At 46.2% G+C, this 27,414-nt stretch overlaps 1 protein-coding gene across 1 annotated transcript in view; it reads right to left on the reverse strand.

Annotated features, from left to right (window-relative positions):
• The window catches only part of LOC129704447 (ERC protein 2), a 590,828-nt gene that overhangs the window by 151,612 nt on the left and 411,802 nt on the right, over positions 1-27,414 (reverse strand). The window contains exon 19 of the mRNA XM_055647523.1: positions 7,625-7,772. Within this exon, the coding sequence (XP_055503498.1) occupies positions 7,625-7,772 (148 nt within the window). The remainder of the gene's footprint in view (positions 1-7,624; positions 7,773-27,414) is intronic.

Raw genomic sequence — 27,414 nt, forward strand, 5'->3', positions numbered from 1 at the left:
GGAGACAGGGGACAACATTAGCGCTGGGTTCAACACTAACTACCATCAGATACAACGTACACCGACTCTTAAACCGTTAAAGCTTCAGGTCAACCGGAAAAAACAGATTTATCGATATAATTTCACATGGGGACGGTGCTCCCGTGTGGGCTGCCCGGCGCGGGGCAGAGGCGGCGTTGCCCGGCGCGGGGCTGAGGCGGCGTTCTGGCGGCGGCGACCTGAATCCGGGGCTCGGCCGCGGGCCAGTGGACGACATCGTCGGGAGCTCGCAGGTCACGGGCTGGTGCCTGTTTTCCGGAGCTCCCGCGGCAACAGCTGCGTCCGCTGGTCTGGAGGGCGGCAGCTTCGACCACCCCGGGCCACGGAGCCTGAACCGCGGGACTGACTTACCATCGCCCAGTGGGGTATCGCCTCAGCGCAGAGGGAGGAGAGGAGGGAAGAGACAGTAACCTTAAGACTTTTGCCTCCATCACATAGAATCATAGAAATTAGGTGCAGGAGTAGAGGCCATTCGGCCCTTCGAGCCTGCACCGCCATTCAATATGATCATGGCTGATCATCCAACTCAGTATCCTGTACCTGCCTTCTCTCCATACCCCCTGATCCCTTTAGCCACAAGGGCCACATCTAACTCCCTCTTAAATATAGCCAATGAACTAGCCTCGACTACCCTCTGTGGCAGAGAGTTCCACAGATTCACCACTCTCTGTGTGAAAAAAGTTATTCTCATCACAGTGAGGAGGTGCCTGGTGAACTCACTGTGGTGGACGTTAATTTGTGTTTATTGTGTGTTTTGTTGTTTATTATTACATGTATGGCTGCAGGCAACGACATTTTGTTCAGACCGAAAGGTCTGGATGACAAATAAAGGATCTAATTCTAAATCTAATTCTTATTCCCACAAGTGTATTTTTTATTCAGCACGTTGTTTCGATGTTAACTCACTCACTTTCAAATATTTCAATTTAAAAAAATGAAATACTGAGAAATACTTAGTGGAGAAACCAGGTATAGGTTGACACTTGAGTCTATGGCCTTTCATCAGGCCGACCCTGAAATGTAAACTGTATTCTCCCATCTCCACGGATGGTCCCTGACCAGTTTTATGTTTTTCTTTCAGATCCCCAGCTATGATTGCGCTCATTACAATGTGGCTCAGTCCAACAGTGAGTTGTGAGTGGGGTCTCGTGTCAAATGTACATTGTGGCTGACAGACCCAGCCATCAATGGTGTTGAAAGCTCAACAGAGAGAGCAATTGAGTCTGCAGTTGGAGGTGATTACTCGAGAGGGAACTGAGGGTCAGTCCTTCTCCCCTCTCCCCTCTCCCGTCATAGAGAATGAAAGGCATGGAGCTTGGGGAAAAGTGGGAATTGTCAAATGGAGAGGGAACTGAAGGAATAATGTTGAAAGGGACGAGAAACCGAGCAAGCTTGCCTCCCAAACCCACACGAAGATTTCCTGTGCTTGAATTGAGATGGAACAGGCAGAGCAAATGGTCGTGACTTGAAACCAGAGTCGACTCCTCACGTTTGACAAAAGTTGACTTTGTAAGAACGGTTTGTGGGATGAAGGATTGTGAATTGGAAGAACAAACGTGGGGACCTGGGGAGCAATTCCACAGAGTAGTGAAACTGTGGAGGAGATTTGATAGAAACCTTCGCAGCTTTAGTGAATGTGAAAGAACGACGAGCAGCTCTCATTAGTGGCAAGGAACCCCAGTAATTGGCACGGTGGCGCAGCGGTAGAGTTGCTGCCTCACAGCGCCAGAGACCCGGGTTCCATCCTGACTACGGGCGCTGTCTGTACGGAGTTTGCACGTTCTCCCCGTGGGTTTTCTCCGGGTGCTCCGGTTTCCTCCCACACTCCCAAAGACGTGCAGGTTTGTAGGTTAATTGGCTTGGTGTAAATTGTCCTTAAGGGCCTGTTCCACTTGCTGATTTTTTTCTCGGCGACTGTCGGCATCATTGACTGACTGAAATGTTCAAAATCTTTCGGCGATGCTGATATGTCAGGCAGTCTCCGAAAACAATTGCCAAGTGGGACAGGCCACTTTGGTGTGTGTGTGTGTTGGAACTAGTGTACGGGTGATCGCTGGTCGGCATGGTCTAGGTGGGCTGAAGGGCCTGTTTCCACACTATCTCTAAACTAAACTAAACGGCTACAACCAGATCAATGCAACCTGACCCTCAGCAGAGTCACGGGGACAGGTTTTATTAACTCACATGACAATGAACTAGCAGTGCAATGTCACAAACACTAGGTACAAAACAGACGCAGAATATAGTGCTGAGTGTAGTTGTGTAATAGACAATAGACAATAGGTGCAGGAGTAGAGGCCATTCGGCCCTTCGAGCCAGCACCGCCATTCAATGTGATCATGGCTGATCATCCCCAATCAGTACCCCGTTCCTGCCTTCTCCCCATAACCCCATATCACCTGACTCCTCTATCTTTAAGAGCCCTATCTAGCTCTCTCTTGAAAGTATCCAGAGAACCGGCCTCCACCGCCGTCTGAGGCAGAGAATTCCACAGACTCACCACTCTCTGTTTGAAAAAGTGTTTCCTCGTCTCTGTTCTAAATGGCTTACTCCTTATTTTTAAACTGTGTGTGTGTGGGCCCTGGTTCTGGACTCCCCCAACATCGGGAACATGTTTCCTGCCTCTAGCGTGTCCAAACCCTTAACAATCTTATATGTTTTAATGAGATCCCCTCTCATCCTTCTAAACTCCAGAGTGTACAAGCCCAGCTGCTCCATTCTCTCAGCATATGACAGTCTTAACAAGACGGTGTTGACATCAGATCTAGGCTCACTATCTGGGCTCTGACTAGATCGATCGGAGTACTTTGTTTTTCATCGGGATGTTTTCACAGGAACACTTGAGATGGTTTTACAGATTCCATTGATTTTATTTTCACAAAGTCTTGCTCTACACAGGAGGCATGGAAATGTATATGGTGATATAAGGACTGGACAAGCTAGGTCCAGGAAAAATTTTCCCAATGTTGGGGGAGTCCAGAACCAGGGGCCACAGTCTTAGAATAAAGGGGAGGCCATTTAAAACTGAGATGAGAAAAATAAATGTCACCCATAGAGTTGTGAATTTGTGGAATTCTCTGTCACGGAAGGCAGTGGTGGCCAATTCACTGGATGAATTTAAGAGAGAGTCAGATAGAGCTCTAGGGGCTAGTGGAATCAAGGGATATGGGGCGAAGGCAGGAACGGGGTACTGATTGTGGATGATCAGCCATGATCACAATGAATGGTGATCATGGCTGATCACCATTCAAATGCATTTCGTTGTCTCTGTACTGTACACTGACAATGACAATTAAAATTGAATCTGAATCTGAAAATTGAATCTGAATCTGGTGGTGCTGGCTGGAAGGGCCGAATGGCCTCCTCCTGCGCCTACTTTCTATGTTTCTATGGAGTAGACAATGCTGGAGGTTTTTTTTAATCAGCCAGCAAAAATGCCGGAGAGAAAGGCAAAGCCAGATTTTAGTGCCCAGCCAGATCTAGACAACAGCATTCCCATCAGTTGCCAGATTCCTCAACTGCAGCAGAGCCCTAAATAAATAAATCTCACTTGCCTTGTGAAAGATTGAGAAAAGTTGCTGCTAATCTTATCGGTCGGTGTAGCTGCAGCACTGCTGAGCATTTGGAGGGAAAGTCTTACATTCTAATATAAATAGAAATGAATTCAGAGAGTAAAGGTTTGATCTGTGTAGGAGCAGCTATGTTTCAAACTGTACTTCATGATAATGGAATTCAGGGTTGCCTCTGGATAGTGTGCAGGGAGACAGCAGCCGAGACTGGGATATCAAAAACAGGACTGCCTGCTAATGACAGAGTGGATTGTTGATGTTGAGGGAGCTTCATGGAGCAGCAGCAGCAGCCCTGCCACCACCTCTTTGAACGGGGAGAGAGTTGCGGAAGGCATGTAACGCACTGATTGCCAGGTGGAGATTCTCGATAAACTTTTGATCTCTTGTAAAGCTATGTCAAGGGAGAAAAAAACCTGGAAATGAAACCAGCCACATATTCCCCCAACATAAACTACAGAGAGGGAAGCTTGTTCTGGTTAGGATTCACCTAAAAGATGAACCAACCCTTTGCCTTCAAATGTTGGCAGATTTATGCCTTTGCTGAATTCTCTGCTTTATTTCTGACTAGCCTCGTCATGCTGTATGCTGGGGGTATGATATTATACCACACTCCTCATCAAAACTGACATCAACACTGGGAACCGATGTGTTTTTATCAAGGGTGTGGTATAAAACTATATCCCAAATATAACGCCAGAGAGAAACAAAGCTCCACAAATATGTCAATCTGTTGGAATTCAACTCACGTGTCCCAAATTCCAATCAGTTGGATCAATCAGACATTATCACCGGGATCCAAAGTGTGAATACATAAAAAGCAGAAACTTTTCAAGAATAAAGTGATGTTTAGATGACTAACGAGCCTGTCCCACGTACGTGACTTTATCAGCGACTGCCGGCACCCGTCATAGGTCGGTGCAGGTCGGCGAAAATGTTCACCATGTTGACAATCCAGCAGCGACCAGAACAAGGTACGACTCTTTGGGCGACTACTCACGACCGTACAGGCTTCACCCCCGCGACATGTCGCCTGTACGGTCATGAGTCGTCTCCTCAGTCGCCCAAAGAGGCGTAGCGTTTTTCTGGTCGCCGCTGGATTTTCAACACGTTGACCATTTTCGGCGACCAGTCACGTAAGTGGGACAGGCCCGTAAGTCACTAAGATACTTCACAGTAATCGAGAGTTAACCTGGCTGAAAGATACCACATGGAGTCAAGGAGTTACAGATCGTGCAAACAGGCCCTTCGGCCCAACTTGTCCACACTGACCAACATGTCCCAACACCTCTAGTCCCACCTGCCTATAGAAATTAGGTGCAGGAGTAGGCCATTCGGCCCTTCGAGCCCTTATGTTTGGCCCACAACCCTCTAAACCTGTCCTATCCGTGTACCTGTCCAAATGTCTCTTCAATGTTATGATAGACCTGTCTCGTCCAGTGTGCCCAGGTTCAGGAACAGCTACTTCCCCACAGCCATCAGGCGATTAAACACGACCTCAAATAAGCTCTGAACGACATGGCCAATTATTGTTATTATGTCACTATTATCATTTGTAATTTATGTGTGCGTATACACACACACTGAACTTTGTATTTCTCGTTTGTTATATTGTTTACAGTGTACTATGTTTACATATTGTGTTGTGCTGCTGCAAGTAACAATGTCATTGTTCTATCTGGGACATACGATAGTCGCAGATAAAAGACTCGTGACTCTACTACTTCTCCCGGCAGCTCGTCCCACACAGCCACCACCCTCTGAGTGAAAAAGTTACCCCTCAAGTTCCTTTTAAATCTTTCGCCCTTCACCTTAAAACATAAGTGGAGAGCTTCTAAGCCAACTCAGTGGTGATGTTGGTGACCCAACCAACTTAGTTCCTTGGAAATGGAGCTCAGTTACAAACCAAGCACTTTCCACTGAATGATGACAACGCATGCAACAAACTGCATGTGAAGATTATTTTCATCTTTAATATACGTTTCAGTATACAAATTGTAAAAAGTTTGAAACAAACTTTTCAATTTATTAAGAAGGAACTGCAGATGTTGGAAAAATCTGTGGTAGACAAAAATGCTGGAGAAACTCAACGGGTGAGGCAACATCTATAGAGTGAAGAAATAGGTGATGTTTCAGGTAGAGACCCTTCCTCAGACCCTTCTTTTAGTCTGAAGAAGGGTCTCGACCCGAAACGTCACCTATTCCCTCACTCCATAGATGCTGCCTCACCCGCTGAGTTTCTCCAGCATTTTTGTCTACCTACAAGCAGAATAAATGCTGGTTTCTCAGCAAAGTTTGAAACAAGCTGCTCAACTAGTGAGTAACAGCTTAAATATTGGATACCCTAAATATTTCTACCCTGGTCAGTGGTACCTGCAACAACAAACTGTTCAAAATAAAAGTGTATTGGATCATTATTTTGGCTCACATATCTTTCAGCTTCTTTGATGCTTTGAAGGAAGCCAGCATCATCTGCATCTGAATAACCTGCATGAAGGATAGTTTTAGAACTGCAGAGGAATTTAATATATACCCTTACGAAGCAATAGTAATGCTGTTTTATTTTCCAGAAGAGACTGGGGTTTCAAGTTGGACCCTTGGCTGCTTGTACTGACTACATATGTGTACTCACCTAGAATGGAGAAATGATAAGAAATGGAGCATAATATATTGCCAACAGACTCAAAGTGCTGGAGTAACTTGGTGGGTCAGGCAGCATCTCTGGAGAAAAAGGATAGGTGATTTCGGGTCAGGACCCTTCTGCAGAATCCTGAGGCTGGAGAAAGGTTCCAGACCTAAACATCGCCCATCCTTTTTCTCCAGAGATGTTGCCTGACCCACTGAGTTACTCGGGCACTTTGTGGCTATCCTCGCTACAAACCAGCATCAGCGGTTCCTTTCTATACAAAACATACCGGCATTCTGCATGATCGCAGGAAGACATGTATACAGGTGACATTTCTGTTGGGACCCTTCTTCTGACTTCTGGAGAAGAGTCCTGACCCGAAGCATCACCTATCCATGTTCTCCACAGATGCTGCCTGACCCACTCAGTTATGGTGCAGCAGCATCTATGGAGCTAAGGAAATAGGCAACGTTTCGGGTCGAAATCCTTCTGGAAATAGGCAACGTTTCGGGCCGAAACCCTTATGGGTTTCGGCCCGAAACGTTGCCTATTTCCTTAGCTCCATAGATGCTGCCCGACCCGCTGAGTTACTCCAGCACTCTGTGAAACGTCACCTATCCATTTTCTCCACAGATGCTGCCTGACCCGCTGAGTTACTCCAGCACTCTGTGAAACGTCACCTATCCATGTTCTCCAGCTCCATAGATGCTGCCTGACCCGCTGAGTTACTCCAGCACTCTGTGAAACGTCACCTATCCATGTTCTCCACAGATGCTGCCTGACCCGCTGAGTTACTCCAGCACACTGTGAAACGTCACCTATCCATGTTCTCCACAGATGCTGCCTGACCCGCTGAGTTACTCCAGCACTGTGTTCTAACCAATGCCACAGGATGGGAACTAAGTTCCAATGCAAAGTGTGACAAGGTTGCTGAGTGAACCAGCAACAATGCCACACTGCCACACTTGCTAGCAATGGCTGCCCATTGCTAGCAGCAGAACATACATTTCTGCGCCATAATATATTTTTTACCTTCAATACATATTTCCTCCACATATGGTCATGAGGGATGGGCACAATGGAATACAATGAGGCCATTCGGCCCATCAAGTCTACTCCACCATTCAATCATGGCTGATCTATCTCTCCCTCCTAACCCCATTCTCCTGCCATCTCCCCATAACCCCTGACACCTGCTCATTTCAGCAGGATATTCAAGCCACCCTTAGTATTTAAATATTCACTCAAGTAGTTATTATATTTTATTATAATTATGTTTGACTTAATGATTTTAAATAATCTCCCGTATTGGAATGAAATATGAAAAATCTATGACCAAAAATGTATTTTTTCCATGGAAGAGCTTAACATGAGGATCCATGCGGGAACTTGCCTGTTGCTTCAGCTGTTGGACCAGTCTGTCCTTCTCCCGCTTAAGGGCTATCACTTCATCTTGGGTCTTTTTCTTCTTGGAGGCCGACAATTCTAATAAGGCAATGTTTGCGTCCTTCTCACTGATGGCAGCTAGCAGTGCCTCTTGTCTGTAACACAAATCACAGCCTCATCAATGAATCATCCTCATTACCCATTAACAGCGGAGATAAGTCCACACTTTGTGTACTCTGCGTGGGAACATTCCCATCCCTATCCACAATTCCTTAGAATAGAATAGAATGGAATAGAATATGTTTATTGTCATTGCACAAAACTGAGCAACAAAATTCCATTTGCTTCTCCTCCGTTGTGGACAAGCTTTTCCCTTTGAGAATAGGGAAGATTCAAACAAGAGGACATGACTTCAGAATTAAGGGACAGAAGTTTAGGGGTAACATGAGGGGGAACTTCTTTACTCAGAGAGTGGTAGCGGGTGTGGAATGAGCTTCCAGTGGAAGTGGTGGAGGCAGGTTCATTGGCGTCATTTAAAAATAAATTGGATAGGCATATGGATGAGAAGGGAATGGAGGGTTATGGTATGAGTGCAGGCAGGTGGGACTAAGGGGAAAAAAATTTGTTCGGCACGGACTTGTAGGGCCGAGATGGCCTGTTTCCGTGCTGTAAATTGTTATATGGTTAATAGAATATGTTTATTGTCATTGCACAAAACTGAGCAACGAAATTCCATTTGCTTCTCCTCCGTTAAAAGAAATACAACACGATACCAATGCACATATGTACAGTTAATAGTGGAATATAAATACATTTTTAAAAGAGATTAAAATAATTTAGCGGTATTCCTCGAAGTTACTTCTTGCTTCCCAGTGTTCACTATTAGAGTTAAGCTCATTTATCGCACAATGGTAGAAACTATTTTTTAGTCTACCAGTGCGAGCCAGCAGAGACCTGAATCGCCTCCTGGAGGGTAGCAGAGTAAAAATGTGGTTGGCAGGGTGGGATGTGTCCTTCTTGATATTGATGGCCCTGCGCAAGCATCGGGCCTTGTATATGTCATCCAAGGATCGCAGGTTAGCGTTTGTAATGCGCTGCGCAGTTTATATAATTCCCTGCAGCGCCCTCCTCTCAGCCACAGTACCGCTGGCAAACCACACCAGGATTCCATAGGAGAGGATACTTTCCACGGCGCATCGATAGAAGGACAGCAGCAGCGGCTGTGAGACGTTTGCTCTCCGTAGAGACCTCAGGAAATACAGCCGCTGATGAGACCTCTTCACGAGAGTGACGGTGTTCATTTGCCATTTGAGGTTCTGGGAGATGTTTATTCCCAGGAACTTAAAGTCGTTGACTCTCTCCACCATGTCTCCTTTGATGTATAAAGGAGCAGGTTCCTCTCTCCTCTTCCTCCTGAAGTCAATGACAAGTTCTTTTGTCTTTGATGGGTTTAGTACCAGGTTGTTTTTGGTACACCAGACGGTCAGTTTTTGGACTTCATCCCTGTAGGCAGACTCGTCATCGTTGTTTATCAGTCCCTCCACAGTCGTGTCGTCCGCAAACTTGATGATCCTGTTTGTACTGTGTGTTGGTGTACAGTCATAAGTGTATATTGTATTCAAGATGGGACTCAGCACACATCCTTGTGGCGCTCCTGTGCTAAGCGTCAGGACTGGGGAGTAATTGGACTTAAAATGCCCCCTTGCCAGAAGACAGCAATCTGCCTGTTGATTTCATTTTTGTTATCTCCAAAAACCCAAGACAAACACATTCATTCAACCGCAATGAGAAGTTCACAGTCACAGAAGATCGTTCCTTTGCTGCAGTGGTGCTCACCTCTCAAGCAATCGCATTGATGGACTCAATGGCAGGTCACACCTTGCACTGTGCCTGGTTGTCCACACACTGCGGAATCATGCAGACCAAACAATGACACAGGCACACGTGGAACTGCACACATGCTGGAATCTGGTATAGAACACAAAGTGCTGGAGTAGCTCCGCAGGTCAGACAGTATCTCTGGAGGACATGTATATAGGCGGCATTTTGGGTCGGGACCCTTCTGAATTCTGAAGAAGTGTCCTGACCTGAAACGTCACCTATCCATGTTCTCCACAGATGCTGCCTGACCCACTCAGTTATGGTGCAGCAGCATCTATGGAGCTAAGGAAATAGGCAACGTTTCGGGCCGAAATCCTTCTGGAAATATTTCCTTAGCTCCATAGATGCTGCCTGACCCGCTGAGTTACTCTAGCACTCTGTGAAACGTCACCTATCCGTGTTCTCCACAGATGCTGCCTGATGCGCTGAGTTATACTCCAGCACTCTGTGTCTATGGAGCTAAGGAAATAGGCAACGTTTCGGGCCGAAATCCTTCTGGAAATAGGCAACGTTTCGGGCCGAAATCCTTCTGGAAATAGGCAACGTTTCGGGCCGAAACCCTTATGGGTTTCGGCCCGAAATGTTGCCTATTTCCTTAGCTCCATAGATGCTGCCTGACCCGCTGAGTTACTCCAGCACTCTGTTCAACGTCACCTATCCATGTTCTCCACAGATGCTGCCTGACCCACTCAGTTATGGTGCAGCAGCATCTATGGAGCTAAGGAACTAGGCAACGTTTCGGGCCGAAATCCTTCTGGAAATAGGCAACGTTTCGGGCCGAAACCCTTATGGGTTTCGGCCCGAAACTTTGCCTATTTCCTTAGCTCCATAGATGCTGCCTGACCCGCTGAGTTACTCCAGCACTCTGTGAAACGTCACCTATCCATGTTCTCCACAGATGCTGCCTGACCTGCTGAGTTACTCCAGCACTCTGTGTCTTTCTTTGGTTTAAACCAGTATCTACAGTTCCTGCCTACACATAAAGGGTTTTATTTTGGATACAAGAGCCACAAATCACTTTCCAGAGCTGACATCCTTATCATAAGACATGGGAGTGAGATTAGGCCACTCGTTCAATCATGGCTGAGCGATATTTCCCTCTTGACCCCGTTCTCCTGCCTTCTCCCCATAACCTCTGACGCTCTTCCCATCAAGGACTGAATTCAACAATGTCAACGACTCACGCTCCCAGTGTGTATTAGATCTGGCTGATTCTAATGAAAGATCTTCTTCACTCTGTTTTTCTCTCATCTCCAATGCTGACTGACCTGCTGAGGATTTCCATGGGGGCATTCCATATGTACTCTAGTGCGGCACGGTGGCGCAGCAGTAGAGTTGCTGCCTCACAGCGCTTGCAGCAGCGTAGACCCAGGTTCGATCCCTACTACGCATGCTGTCTGTACGGAGTTTGCACGTTCTCCCCGTGACCTGCGTGGGATCTTCGGTTTCCTCCCACACTCCAAAGGCGTGCAGGTTTGTAGGTAAAGTGGCTTGGTAAATGTAAAAATTGTCCCTAGTGGGTGTAGGATAGTGTTAGTGTGCGGGGATCGCTGGTCGGCACGGACTCGGTGGGCCCGAAGGGCCTGTTTCCACACTGTATCTCTAAACTAAACTAAACTTTATTATTTCCAATATATGCTTTGTTTCTCAGTTCCAGCACTTTCCTTTCACTCACTTCTTATCTATTTCCATTCATCTTGTTTTTACATTCATCTCTTCATCGATCAGCTCCCATTAATAAGCCTTCCCCACTCTCACTTGCCTCGCTAAATCTCTTTCCATCTCATCACTATCATGAGTCAAGTCAAGAGTTTTATTGTCATGGAATTCTTGCTTGCTGCAGCACAACACAATATGTAAACATAGCACAGAACAGAAGATAACAGTTCAGTGTGTCTATATACTATAGACCATATATATACACAATAAATAAACAGATAAAGTGCAATAGGCTGTTATTGTTCAGAGTTTGTTTGATGTCGTATTTAATAGCCTGATGGCTGTGGGGAAGTAGCTGTTCCTGAACCTGGATGTTGCAGATTTCAGGCTCCTGTACCTTCTTCCTGATGGTAGCGGGGAGATGAGTGTGTGGCCAGGATGGTGTGGGTCCTTGATGATGTTTTCAGCCTTTTTGAGGCAGCGACTGCAATAGATCCCTTCAATTGTGGGGAGATCAGATCCGATGATGGACTGGGCAGTGGTCACAACTTTCTGCATTATTTTCCGCTCCTGGACGTTCAAGTTGCCAAACCAGGCCACGATGCAACCAGTCGGCATGCTCTCTACTGTGCACCTGTAGAAGTTCGAGAGAGTCCACCTTGAACAAACCGACTCTCCGTAATCTTCTCAGGAAGTAGAGGCGCTGATGTGCTTTCTTTATAATTGCATCAGTGTGCTGGGATCAGGAAAGATCTTCGGAAATATGCACGCCCAGGAATTTGAAGTTCTTGACCTTTTCCACCATCGGCCCGTTGATATAAACGGGATTGTGGGTCCCTATCCTACCTCTTCCAAAGTCCACAATCAGTTCCTTGGTTTTGCTGGTGTTGAGAGCCAGGTTATTGTGCTGGCACCATTTGGTCAGTCGGTCAATCTCACTTCTATACTCTGACTCATCTCCATCAGTGATACGTCCCACAACAGTGGTGTCGTCGGCGAACTTGATGATGGAGTTCGCACTATGTCTGGCTATGCAGTCATGAGTATAGAGTGAGTACAGCAGGGGGCTGAGCACGCAGCCTTGAGGTGCTCCCGTGCTGATTGTTATCGAGGATGACATATTTCCACCAATTCGAACAGTCTGTGGTCTGTGAATGAGGATCCAATTGTAGAGGGATGTGCAGAAACCCAGTTCTGAGAGTTTGGTAACCAGCTTGGAGGGGATGATTGTATTAAACGCCGAGCGGTAGTCTATGAATAACAGCCTGACATATGAGTTTTTGTTGTCCAAGTGATCATAGGCATTCCTTTGGTTTTCTCTATATACTTTCTTTTCATTAAGGAATTTAGTACAGGTACTTTCATTGCATTAACGAATCATTTTCTATTAAGTTAAAGCACATTTTCCATTTTAGAGGACATGGGCTTAAGGTGAAGGGGAAAAGATTTAATCGGGATCTGAAGGGTAACTTTTCACACAGAGGGTGGTGGGTGTATGCGACAAGCTGCCAGAGGAGGTAGTTGAGGCTGGGACTATCCCAACGTTTAAGAAACAGTTAGACAGGTACATGGATAGGACAGGTTTGGAGGGATATGGGCCAAATGCAGGCAGGTGAGACTAGTCTGGCTGGGACATATTGGGCGGTGTGGGCAAGTTGGGCCGAAGGGCCTGTTTCCACGCTGTATCACTCTGTGTCTCTGCTTCATTCAGAATTTTCACTTTGGAGTTTGAATAATTAGCATTTGCCAAATCTTAATGTTCAAATAAAGAAGTTAAAGGAAATAGGATATATCATTCGGTATTAAATATGAGTACGCTGTACTTTTTTTTCTTTGGTCAAAAGAACACACACACTATTTCAAGTGGTAGCTAAGTTGTCTAACCTCTGCAGATTCGGAAAGATCACATTTTCAAGACCTTTGCCTTGAAAGATTTGGTCTGCAAATCAGATGGGCCTCTCTCCAGCGGGCACCAGATAACATGACTGGGGGGCACTCTGTCAATTTTCTTTTTGAAAACAAAATCTAAAATAAGGAATGGGTCTGGTTCACACAACTCATTAAGGCACTGGTGCTTTGTTGAGGCCCAAAGTGACTTTTTATTAACTGTTAAAATCAAACCTAATTGACACGGCATTAAGTGCTTTCCAGTCTATACAAACCATACATCCTATTTCCAGCCGTTCCCACAGAACATTGCCATTATTCCTGGGAATGTAAGTGACAATGTGAATGTGAGTCCATTTGATCGCATTGTTTAGATGCAATCAAATAGACTTAAATTAACATTGTCCAAATGTTAAATGACTTGAGAGTTTTCAAAAGGCAATTGCAGGAGATTTGTAAAGATACCAGAGGGGTTAGGCACCCGCCAGTGATTTACCTGGAGGATCGGCACCAACCCTATTTATTGTCGGGGTCGAACTGGTCTCTGTGCTCGAAACGTGAAAGGAAATGTAATTTGCTTAAAGCATCCGAGTAAACTCCAGCCGATTACGAAACAAAATGAGGAAACGACAGCTGCTTCACACATTTGGTGCATGCCACCTCCATCCAAATGCCTCTTCCGCCAACAATACTAGCCAACCAGAATAAAGGGGCATTTTTGTATTTGAATCCGCGCTGTAACTTTGAAAATAAACAAGATTGCTCTTGTGGAATTCAGCACCCGGTGTGATTATCTGAAGACAACATCTGGATGTGACCAGTATATTCAATTAAGTGCGTCTAGCACAGAATCCTGGCTCTCATTCTCCGCGTAATCACGACATTAATCATTTTATTCAACTGCCTCGGCTTAATATTACTCTGTCTCCCAACCCTTTCATTCTTGAACCAGAATGAACCAGCAACTTGAGAGTATGGGAGTACAAATGGACTAAATATCGTCTGGTTTTTGGACAATCTTCGCTTGGATTAAGGCGGGTATAAAACAGAAAGCAGAATATTTATGTGAAACACAATTCTCAAGACAGCTGGCAAATGATAGGGCAAAGGAGTTTGATTTAACAGGGAAACTTAATACCATTTGAAGCATAGATAAGGCGGCAGGCACACTATCAAAGGGCAAAAATCCACAACATGGAGCTGCTGAACACTGATAAAAATAAATACAAGTGTATTATTTGATCAAACTCTAGTCTAAACAGCTGTCGAAAGATAGTCCTTACACAAATATGGGGGGAAATGGAAGATGGTGTGTGGAGCAGCTGTCAAAAATAATAAAATATAGGGCAGGTAGAACGGAATATAGTTGCCACCCACTAAGGGAAAGGATCGCAAAGCATTGACAAGAGGCAGAAAATTGCCACGATTAATAAATGGGAAGAGAAAATTGTGAAAAAGATTCGACAAAGGCACGGGGACAAAACGTTGCACTTTCATCAATATTTAAACCACAGTTATGGCCATGCTTTCACTCATGTTTTCACTCTAATTTAATTACTAATCATTGATTAGTGCGGGTGCCAGAGGTTATGGGGAGAAGGCAGGAGAATGGGGTGGAGTTAGATCAGCCATGATTGAATGGCGGAGTAGAGTTGATGGCCTAGTTCTGTTCCCTATCACTTATGATCTTATGATCTTTGTGAAACCATCTGCAGGTTGCAGTCCCTGGTGAACAATCACCAAGTAGTTCTTCTTCCACTGGGAAGAGTGTTGAGAAGATTTACAAGGGCGTTGCTGGGATTCGATGGCTCGAAGTTGGGCAGGCCAGGACTCTATTCCTTGGAGCGCAGGAGGATGAGGCATGATCTCATAAAGGTGTATAAAATCACCAGGGGAATTGATAGGATGAATGCCCACAGTCTGTTACCCAGGGCGGGGGTGGCAAGAACCAGAGGTTTATGGTGAGAGGGGAAAGATTTAAAAGGAACCTGAGGGGCAGATTTTTCATATAGGGACTGGTGGGTGTCTGGAATGAGTTGCCCGAGGTTGTCGTTGATGGAGGTGTAACAGCATTTAAAATACATTTGGACAGGTGCATGGATAGGAAGATCTAGAGGCATATGGGCCAAAAGTTGGCAAATGGGACATGGAGGATCTCGGTTGGCATTAATTAGTACAGGTGTCAGGGGTTATGGGGAGAAATAGATCAGCCATGATTGGATGGCAGAGTCAACTTGATGGGCCGAATGGTCTAATTCTGCTCCTATCACCCATGACGTTATGGATGGGTTGGGCCGAGGGGCCTGTTCCCATGTTGTGTCATTCTATGATTCCACTGTTCACACAGACTTGGTGCGGAATTTGTGGGGGGGGGGGGGGGGGGGGGGGGGGGGGGGGGGGGGGGAGGGTTCATTGTTTTATCCACTGTACCTGCATCAATTTCAGCTCAAAATTCACCATGAATTATTGATAGATTTCCTCTCTTCCAACGCCAAGTGCAGTGTTTGATCATTGTGCTAATTCACAGATAGAGATACACAGTATGGGTACAAGCCTATCGAACCCATGCTGACCACCAATCACCCATTTAGACTAACTCTACACTAATCCAATGCAATTGAATCCTATCCATATCTTTATCGATTCTGCCACTCACTTACACATGAGGGGCAATTTACAGGGGCCAATTAGCCTCCCAATCTTTTGGGATGTGGGAGGAAACCGGAGCACCTGGAGGAAACCCACGCTGTCACAGGGAGAACATGCAAACTCCACACAGACAGCACCCGAGGTCCGGATCGAACCCGGAGTCTCCGGCGCCATGAGGCAGCAGCTCTACCCGCTGCGCTCCTGTCTATGGAGTATCTGATTGGGGATGATCAGCCATGATCACATTGAATGGCGGTGCTGGCTCGAAGGGCCGAATGGCACCTATTGTCTATTGTCTATTGAGTAGAGAATGAACACGGGGCCTTTCCTGGTCCTGGCAGCTCAGGTACACACCATCAAGCTGATGGGGTCACCAACTATACTCCGTCTGAAGCCCGGCTGCTTAGCCACATTCTCTCTTATGGAGGAAACACTGCAGTAAAATCAAACAAGATAGAACAAATATTTCACAGTGAAACACAATCTAATTCAGAGAAGGAAGCCCACTTATACCCGACACTACGTCTTTGATGTATTCACAAGCATCAGCCACATTTAAATACTTACCGTATAAACCACATTCTTAGCTTTAAATGCAGTTTGGAAAGAATGACAAGTCTCTAATAAGAGCAATCTGGTGTTTTTGGGGGGGGGGGGCGGGGAGGGGGGGGGAACAGTACAGGCAGATCAATAAGACACTTATATCCTGGAAAAATAGTTCTTATACTACATCACTGAAACTGGCTTGTGTTAAAACATATTGGACGGCTATTTATTGAAATCATATGCCGGACATGTGAAGGGGAAACAACAGGGTTATTTGACATACCACGGTAATGAAACAGTGAAAGTATTCAATTAATGGTACGAAGGCATGCTTTTAAATTCCATCTACTGTTGTAGAAACTAAATCGCTCCTCTATATGTATCAGGGATCATGCTCAATGCTACGATGCAACAGTACTTATCGTGCGATCAACCATACATCCTTTAAACCATGTGTAGGAAGGAACTGCAGATGCTGGTTTACAGACGTCTGAAGAAGGGTCTCGGCCAGAAACGTCAACCCATTCCTTCGCTCCAGAGATGCTGCCTGTCCCGCTGAGTTACTCCAGCATTTTCTACTGGGGAAGGGAGCATAATTCTCTGAACGTCCAGCAGATGATATTACGGTAGACCATGGATTTGCATGTTACCCCAATGATCTGCCGCTCCTTCCACAAGCCGAGACTGGAAGTGAGCAAAACTATGGCGACTCCGGACTGACAAAGCTGCCACAGCCAGACATAAAAACAGTTTTTATCCACGAGTAGTTGCTCTACTCAACAGCCAAAAATCTGTAGCCTCCCTTTGATCTGGTATTTTGTTGGTTCACATGCTTGATCAATGGTGTTTTATCATTAATGTTTTATTATTATTAATGTTTAGTGTTTTCTGTGTCATTAGTAACTGTCACTGTATGTGTCATGTTGTTACTTGTGGGTGGAGCACCAAGGCAAATTCCTTGTATGTGAATAAACTTACTTACTTACTTACTAACTTACTTACTCAAAAAGCATGGCTCGGAATATGCTGAGTAGGCGGAAATGCAATGTGGATGGTATGCCTTACAGAGTAGTAGAGGGAACACAGCCATATGATATCCAGCGATAGCCAGGGCCTTTTTATACATTACGTACACTGATTCAAAGCCAGGTAAGGTCATGGTTGAACAGTTCAGAAGAATGTTATATTCACATGACACCACCATTATACTGCCTTGCCAGCTGCGATGGTTTTGCCCCGACTGTTACCAAAGTGCTCATCTCCACATGCCACAGACCCAACTGGCGTTAAGAATGTCATTGAATGCTGGGGTAACTCAGCGGGACAGACAACGTCTCTGGAGGAAAGGAATTGGTGACGTTTCGGTACAGGATGCTTCTTCAGACTCCAGCATTTTGTGTCTGTCTGCGGTGTAAACCAGCATCTGCAGTTCCTTCCTACAGTCTGAAGAAGGGTCTCCACCCGAAACATCACTCATTCCTTCTCTCCAGAGATGCTGCCTGTCCTGCTGAGTTACTCCAGCATTCTGTGTCTACCTTCAGCCTTCCTTCCCTGCCTTCATCACCCCCCCCCCCCCCCCCCTCTTCCATGCACTGGGCCCTTCCACACCCCCACCCCACGATCTCTCCTTCTCACTGGCTTTGCTTTGGGGCTGGTTGGCAGTTTCTTGGCAGCCATGCTTTGATTCCAAGTCAAAGGCGATTCTCTACCTGTTTTTGGACAAGCAACCAATTTTCTCCTCCAGAGCTTTACACCAGACCCAGATACTCATCAGTGGACAAGCGCCCCACTTGTCCTGCCCCAGCTGAGAATTCTCCCTTTCAGGATCATTCCAACCTGGCAGATGGCAAAGAAGTCAAGTCGGACTGAATTGTTAAAGTGCGTACAGACTGTAAGAAGCTTAGTGCTCGTGTCCTGGCTTTTTGCATCACAAAATGTTTTTGCAGATGTTAGAAAGTATGTTAAACTTTGGAGCAAGACCTGCTTAGCATACTGAATGGCAGCTATTTTATGAATCGCTGGATTGGAAAGCCTCACGCAGCCTGCAACAAGCGCATGATAAAAGGCAGAGGAGACCAGAAAATGAGCGTGCAGTTCAATTAAACGTGAAGTTCTGGGACAAAAGTGGTGGCAACACCTCAGCCGGGGACTATGTGAAGCGGAGATTTGTGCATGCACTCATTGACAAGTGCTGGAGCAGTTCCATCTGCCTGTGGTATCGTCCCACATGTTACACCAGAGGAATAGGAGCATCTATTTTGTCATCAGTCATCAAATTGGACCCTAAACCAAGTTTAAATAGTACTCAGGAAATCCAACAAGACATTTGAATACATCTCTTCGGAGAGAGGATGCAGCATTAGAGTGATCCTGGGCTGAATGGTTTAAGATGTTCTCACGGGGGGAAAGATCCACTCCGCTACCCGTTACTTTTACACGCCGCCATCTGTTAAACTTGTCACGTGTCGGCACGTTGCATGAGAGAAGGAACCGGCCTGCTTGCTCCAGAGACTAATGCTAACGAGGCGTTGACAACAGCTCCTGAAACCTACCGACAATGTTCCACATTAAAAAAATTAAAGCTAAATTAAATTATGGTGGCACGGTGGCGCAGAGGTAGAGTTGCTGCCTCACAGCGCCAGAGACCCGGGTTAGATCCACTGCCTCACAGCGCCAGAGACCCGGGTTAGATCCACTGCCTCACAGCGCCAGAGACCCGGGTTCCATCCTGGGTGCTGTCTGTGCGGAGTTTGTACGTTCTCCCCGTGACCTGCGTGGGTTTTCTCCAGGTGCTCCGGTTTCCTCCCACATTCCAAAGACGTACAGGTTTGTTGGTTAATTGGCTTTGTGTAAATGTAAATTGTCCCTGATGTGTGTAGGGTAGTGATAGTGTGCGGGGATCGCTAGTCCGTGCGGACTCGTTGGGCCGAAGGGCTTTTCCGCGCTGTATCTCTAAACTAAAGTAAGCTAAACAGACCACAAACCGTCGAGAGCGAGGAAGGCCGCTGAGAACGATGAGGGGACTCGGCTAGGTGGGAGGGCAGAGGGGGGGGGCAGGCAGTAGAAGGGTTCAAGAAGGAACTGCAGATGCTGGAAGATCAAAGGTACACAAAATTGCTGGAGAAACTCAGCGGGTGCAGCAGCATCTATGGAGCGATGAAAATAGGCAACGTTTCGGGCCAAAACCCTTCTTCAAACTGATGGGGGATGGGGGGCGAGAAGGAAGAAAAAAGGGAGGAGGAGGAGCCCGAGGGCGGGGAGATGGGAGGGTGGGAGCAGACAGCAAGGGCTAGCAAAATTGGGAGAATTCAACATTCATGCCATCCGGACGCTAGCAACCCAGGCGGAATATGAGGTGCTGTTCCTCCAATTTCCGGTGTTGCTCACTCTGGCAGTGGAGGAGACCCAGGACAGAGAGGTCGGATTGGGAATGGGAGGGGGAGTTGAAGTGCTGAGCCACCGGGAGTTCAGGTTGGTTATTGCGGACTGAGCGGAGGTGTTCGGCGAAACGAAGAAACCAATAGAAGGGAATGGTTGTTTCACCTTTTGTAACTTTGAAGACACCAAAACATGGCGACACTTCTGTACTGCCTCGGTGAGGTCTGCTGCATGATTTTACCAGTTTATGGGGAGAAGGCAGGAGAATGGGATTAGGAGGGAGAGATAGATCAGCCATGATTGAATGGTGGAGTAGACTTGATGGGCCGAATGGCCTAATTCTGCTCCTATCACTTATGAAAACAGAGCATTTCACTGTACCAAGGTACATGTGACAAGAAAGTATCATTGAATCATTGAACAACAGGAGGAGGAAGAGGGAGTTCTGGGGGATGAGGAGAAATGAGCCGCGCCTGCCCAGTTGGGGGCTATGCGTGAGTGGTGGAATATTGCTTCGGTGGAACGGGTTGTGTTGGGGGAATCAATCAATCAATCAATCAACCTTTATTGTCATCTTGCAAGCAACAAGTACAGTGCAAAATGAAAAGACGTTTCCCAGTGAATAGCGGAGCCTCGCACATGAAATTTAAAACACTTCTCACATAATAACACTAAAAAAAACAATCCAGTCCCTGATGGAACAGAATAAATAGTTAAAATCAGGTAAAAAACACAATGTTAAAAACAGTAAACCAATCATAAAAAAATGTCCGGGGCCGCTGATTTGAGTGGCCAGTGCCAGTTATTAAAGTGTCCGTGCCAGCCGCAGAGTCAAGTCAAGTCAAGTGACTGTGAGTGCAGAGTGACTGTTTAGCAGCCTCACAGCCTGTGGTAGGAAGCTGTTTAGCAGCCTCGTAGTCCGGGCTTTGATGCTTCGATATCTCTTGCCTGATGGCAAGAGATCCAGGTGTGTGTGGAGGGGGTGCAGTTTGTCCTTGGCAATTCTCTGTGCTTTCTTCAGACAGCGGCTCTGGAACAGTTCTTGTACCGAGGGTAGGGAGACGCCAATAATCCTCTCTGCTCCCCTCACTACCCTCTGCAGAGCCTTCCTGTCCGAGCAGTTGCAGGTGCAGTACCACGTATTGATGCAGAATGGGTGAGTGGTGGAATGTTGTGTTGGGGAACAGACCCGGCGGGTCTGCACTTGGTCTAGTTGAATCAAAAAAACGTTTGAACTTCAGCACCGAACAACTTCTGATCAATGAATGAAAGTGCCAGGTTGGCTACATTGCAGATGTCCATCCAACAGAGGAATGTCTGAAGAAGGGTCTCAACCCGTAAAACCCTCACACATTCCTTCTCTCCCGAGATGCTGCCTGTCCCGCTGAGTTACTCCAGCATTTTGTGTCTTATCTTTGGTTTGAACCAGCATCTGCAGTTCCTTCCTACACAGAGGAATGTGCTCATGGCCTCACGGTCTATACAGATCATGCAGGTTCCACAATAAGCCATTCCAGAATGTCAGAGATAGCAGTGGTGGTGACCAATTCGTCACACATCTGCCGCCATAGAAAACATTGTTTGTGCGGAAAAGAATCTAGTGGCGAATGTGTGAGAGTGGTCACCTTCTAGGCTGTTGTCCTGGATGTGACAGCAGCAGGAATGTCCTGCTAGATACAGGGAGATGTTTGGCTCATTTACACACTACATGCTTGGATCAGGATCTCAGGAAACCCCAGATACAACAGTCAACTCTTCAATCCTTTTGTCTCACACTTTCTGTCTTTTCATCTCAGGCTTTTGCCCAACCATCCGCCTATCCCCCCCCCACCCTAACAACCACCCACCCACCCACCCCCCCACCCACCAGCACTTTGTGTCTATCTTCGGTGTAAACCAGCATCTGCAGTTCCTTCCCACACATTTCGTCAACCTGACACCAGCTGTGTTTTGCCCTGCCCCTCCTTCCTTTCCCCCCCCCACCCACAATCAGTCTGAAGAAGGGTCCCGATCCTAAACGTCACCTATCCATGTTCTCCATAGATGCTGCCTGACCCGCTGAGTTACTCCAGCACTCTGTGAAACGTCACCTATCCATGTTCTCCACAGATGCTGCCTGACCCGCTGAGTTACTCCAGCACTCTGTGAAACGTCACCTATCCATGTTCTCCACAGATGCTGCCTGACCCACTGAGTTACTCCAGCACTCTGTGAAACGTCACCTATCCACGTTCTCCACAGATGCTGCCTGACCCACTCAGTTATGGTGCAGCAGCATCTATGGAGCTAAGGAAATAGGCAACGTTTCGGGCCGAAATCCTTCTGGAAATAGGCAACGTTTCGGGCCGAAACCCTTATGGGTTTCGGCCCGAAACGTTGCCTATTTCCTTAACTCCATAGATGCTGCCTGACCCGCTGAGTTACTCCAGCACTCTGTGAAACGTCACCTATCCATGTTCTCCATAGATGCTGCCTGACCCGCTGAGTTACTCCAGTGAACTTTATCTAGTTGGCTTTCGACATCTGTTGTGTGATTTAATTAAACCCAAGGCAGCAAAAATAACTTAAGACATTCTACACAAAAATGATTTTGCTGCATGACGAAGCTATTGTTCCATCCAAACCAAACCTGAAATTCGATCTACCACGCCTCAAATAAAAATTGGTCATAAATTAATTGAAAAGCATTAAGTGCAACAAGTTGCAACTGAGTAGCTTGCAATTAAATATAATGAGCACTCATTCACATTATTAATAATATCTCCTGACATGTTTGGGGCATATGCTCGCTGCATATTACTCCTGAATCTTAGGGTGTATTGTTGCAAAAGGCATTTTATGAACACATGGTGATTTGTCATTTAACTGTGGAATGCAATGCACCCCATTTGGAGACACGACTGCACACTAGATCCAGGAGCAAGGAATCCCACTGATGTCCAGCTGGCCTGACAATATTACTGTCCAGTGTCCCACCCGTATATTCCCCAACACCTCTGGAGTATTCTGGCACTTCAAACATGCTCACTCTCCTCGACCCAAGTATCTCATCCTCCCCCTGGATGTCCGGATCCTCCCCAACGGAAGGCACGAGGTACCTTCATTTCCTCCTGAGAACGAGACCCAGCATTTTTCCACCATCATCTCCCTCCATCTGTCTAAACGTTCTCCGCCAAACAACTTATTCTTTGATCCTATCCACTTGCTCCCAATAAAATGTTTTAGCTGTTGGAACTCACCGGGGGGTCTTTAATGTGTATGTGAAATGCCCTTTGTCTCAGTCCCGTGCAGGTACACGCACTCAGCTTCGTTTCCACGTTCTCCTGGTTCCTCAATTTATAGACGGTTCATCTCTGCTCTTTCCTTGTATTCATCAGAGATTATTAACAACTGTGAACTTATTTTCCCTTCCCAGGAATACTACCAAACCTGCTGGGAACCCCCAGCATGGTTCAGTTCAGAATAAACATAGAAAAACATAGAAACATAGAAATTAGGTGCAGGAGTAGGCCATTCGGCCCTTCGAGCCTGCACCGTCATTCAATATGATCATGGCTGATCATCCAACTCAGTATCCCGTACCTGCCTTCTCTCCATACCCCCTGATCCCCTTAGCTACAAGGGCCACATCTAACTCCCTCTTAAATATAGCCAATGAACCAGCCTCAACTACCCTCTGTGGCAGAGAGTTCCAGAGATTCACCACTCTCTGTGTGAAAAAAGTTATTCTCATCTCGGTTTTAAAGGATTTTCCCCTTATCCTTAAGCTGTGACCCCTTGTCCTGGACTTCCCTAACATCGGGAGCAATCTTCCTGCATCTAGCCTGTCCAACCCCTTAAGAATTTTGTAAGATGCGTTAACTGAAGAAATATTGACACAAAGTCACACAACTGCTCCAATTCATTGCACACGTCTTTCATAACCCAGGATCTTTAGAAATCTTTAGATTCATAGAGTGTTACAGCATGGAAACAGGCCCTTCAGCGCAACATGCCCACACCCATCAACAATTGAAACATATAAGGTTATTAAGGGATTGGACACGCAAGAGGCAGGAAACATGTTCCCAATGTTGGGAGTGTCCAGAACCAGGGGCCACAGTTTAAGAATAAGGGGTAGGCCATTTAGAATGGAACTTTTTCACCCAGAGAGTTGCGAATCTGTGGAATTCTCTGCCTCAGAAGGCAGTGGAGGCCAATTCTCTGGAGGCTTTCAAAAGAGAGTTAGATAGAGCTCTTAAAGATAGCGGAGTCAGGGGATATGGGGAGAAGGCAGGAACGGGGTACTGCTTGTGGATGATCAGCTATGATCACAGTGAATGGCGGTGCTGGCTCGAAGGGCCAAATGGCCTCCTCCTGCACCTATTGTCTATTTGTCCCATCTACACTAGTCACACCTGCCTGCAGTCATAGAGTCATAGAGTGATACAGTGTGGAAATAGGCCCTTCAGCCCAACTTGCCCACACAGGCCAACATGCCCCAGCTTCACTCGTCCCACCTGCCTACATTTGGCCCATATCCCTCCAAACCTGTCCTATCCATCTAACTGGAGAAACTCAGCAGGTGCAGCAGCATCTATGGAGCGAAGGAAATAGGCAACGTTTCGGGGGCCGAATCCCTTGAGGAAATAGGTAACGTTTCGGGCCGAAACCCTCGGGTTTCGGCCCGAAACCTTGCCTATTTCCTTCGCTCCATAGATGCTGCTGCACCCGCTGAGTTTCTCCAGCACTTTTGTCTACCTTCGATTTTCCAGCATCTGCAGTTCCTTCTTAAACTCTTGAGCAAGAAATATATCTGGGCCCATGATGGAATAAATGTGTGGAACATCTCCCAGACACTAACACAAGGCACCAAGTTTATGTTTCTTCCCTGAAGCCAATGTCACAGGATTGGTTTAATGGAGATGTGTGGGGCAACGGAGGGTGGTGGAACGCAATGTCGGGGATGGCGGTGGAGACAGATACGATAGTGGTGTCCAGGAGGCTTGTAGGTAGTCAAATGGATATGCAGGGAATGGTGGGTGAATAGATTATGCACAGGTAGATAGGAGACGGTCTTGGCATCAGCCGCTACGGTCAGGGCCTCTTGGCAGTGAGAACGGAGAGGTTGTTGGGTCCCAGAGGCAATGGGCTCACCAGGGAACTGTACAGGTTTTTCCTTCTATTATTTATTATGTAAAATAATATGTGCATCATCATGTTGGTGTTCCGCGAGCATTGCCAAACTGCACAGTATGTGATGTGACAAATAAATGTTCTCTTGACTTGACTCTCGCAGACATCATGGGCTTGGTCTATCTCATGTGCGTTCATTGGAAACAAGTATGATGTCCTCTCCTCTCCATAGGGTCGTCTACTTGTGGGTCTGTAGAGGGCGATCTGCGATCCACACACCTTGGTGCATGGGCAGTGGAGACTGGAGGTGGTTGATAGTCGTCGAGTCCCCTTCTCTCTCTCCTTACCGTGCCGTCCCTTTGTCTCTGCGACACGGCGTGGTCCGTTCTGTTCCGTATGCACTGTTCTGGGTTCGATGCACTTTTACCCAACGATCTATTATAATTAACTCCAGTGCTTAATTCAGCTCCTCGAAGCCCAAAGAAAGAATATGAAACGCATGCAAGAACCAGGCCATGCCAGTGACGGATGCGGGCAAGTTTGGTGAAGCAATATCGAGGTGTCTCCATACTGCCGGGAACCGCACCTAACCGCAGAGGCAATTATGGTTATGATGAAACCCTCATCAGGTGAAGGACTCCATTGTCATGAGACATTGGTGAGAAACTTAGACTTTCACTGTTCATTCATGTTTACAAATAATTTTTCACATTCAGCAACATCAACATGAAACTACAGCCTGAATTGTTCGCATGAGATAGAGGCCTTTTCAGCTCATCCAAATCATCTTGCATTACATTGTGGGATCTGTGGAGTTTTTTCTCCAAATACAATTGACTATTGGTTTTTCAAAGTGTGAGGCTGATCAACTAAATCTTGGATAGACACAAACTGGAGTAACTCAGCGACACCGACTGAAGTCTGAAATCTCAACCCGAAACATCACCTATTCCTTCCATCCAATGATGCTGCTGCCTAAACCGCTGAGTTACTCCAGCATTTTGTGTCTATCTTAAACCAGCATCTGCAGTTCCTTCTTACAACTAAACCTTGGAGTCTGAAGAAGGATCCTGGACTCAAACATTACCTAACCATTTGCTCCGCAGATGCTGCCTGACCCGCTGAGTTACTCCAGCACTCTGTGAAACGTCACCTATCCATGTTCTCCACAGATGCTGCCTGATCCGCTGAGTTATGGTGCAGCAGCATCTATGGAGCGAAGGAAATAGGCAACGTTTCGGGCCGAAATCCTTCTGGAAATAGGCAACGTTGCCTATTTCCTTAGCTCCATAGATGCTGCTGCACCCGCTGAGTTACTCCAGCACTCTGTGAAACGTCACCTATCCATGTTCTCCACAGATGCTGCCTGACCCGCTGAGTTACTCCTGCACTTTGTGTCTACCTTTGGCATAAACCAGCACCTGCAGTTCCTTGTTTCTAAACCTTGAATCTCCTTTGAATGGGAGAGGATTGCTGTCCAAGTCATTGATAAAATAATTCATATTTCTATCCTGAACAGGATGATGATGAATTTTGAATGACTTTGCGGTTTCAATATAAATCATTGTACAATAACATTTGCAGGATAGATTTAATTTATGGATTTTCCCCCCCAGGGAAAGACGGTGTTTACCACTTAAATATTTTATTTCCCGCACGCTTTAGAACCTGTAAACATCTCCGTTTATGCAGTTTATTATCCTGATCTGTTTTTTAAACGGGAAAATTGTTTGCTAAGTTACAAACTAAAGTTTTCTGCAGCAAAACAGTCACAGAGCTTCCTACTTCCAAATAATGGAAAAATGCCACTTGGCACATTTGAAAGGTGGCTTTTCTTCCTGATTCAGCTATCAGCGATAGTCTCTGGGATATATCCCCAACAGACTTAAAAATACTTAAAATGTTCCTTCTTTTGTCAGGAAAACCATGCACAAGTTACAGTCTCATTTATTAACTGCAGTATAGCCATGACAAGAAGCATCAAAAGCAGAGAAAAATGCAATCTTTAGTTGATTCAATGATTCATGAGTTGGAATTATTCCAAGCATACTTTTTAATCTTCAGCTTCTTCCTATTCGAAAGCTTGGCTTTCCTTAAAGAATTCATCGCGATGGACAGAAAACATATCACTGTAACAGTGCATGGTTTGTGTTTATTTTGTAGTATGACACATATGTCAGGAAATGAGAGAGGTTTGGAATAGTTAACACTGAGCTGGTGCTGTGAAAGCAAAAGCATGTCTAAAGTACATAATACAAGTGAAGAATTGAATGAATAATGTAGGGTGCAGATTCAACAAGCTTCAAATTAGAAAAAATAACACAGTGCTGGAGTAACTCAGCGGGTCAGGCAGCATCTGTGGAGAACATGGATAGGTGACGTTTCACAGAGTGCTGGAGTAACTCAGCGGGTCAGGCAGCATCTGTGGAGAACGTGGATAGGTGACGTTTCACAGAGTGCTGGAGTAACTCAAATGTTGCCAGGCATTTCTATGGAGCTAAGGATAGAGGCGTTGCGGGCCGAAACCTGAGGGTTTCGGCCCGAAACGTTGCCTATTTCCAGAAGGATTTCGGCCCGAAATGTTGCCTATTTCCTTAGCTCCATAGATGCTGCTGCACCATAACTGAGTGGGTCAGGCAGCATCTGTGGAGAACATGGATAGGTGACGTTTCACAGAGTGCT

This window comes from Leucoraja erinacea, chromosome 16 (assembly GCF_028641065.1).
Source record: "Leucoraja erinacea ecotype New England chromosome 16, Leri_hhj_1, whole genome shotgun sequence".
Taxonomy (NCBI): Eukaryota; Metazoa; Chordata; class Chondrichthyes; order Rajiformes; family Rajidae; genus Leucoraja; species Leucoraja erinaceus.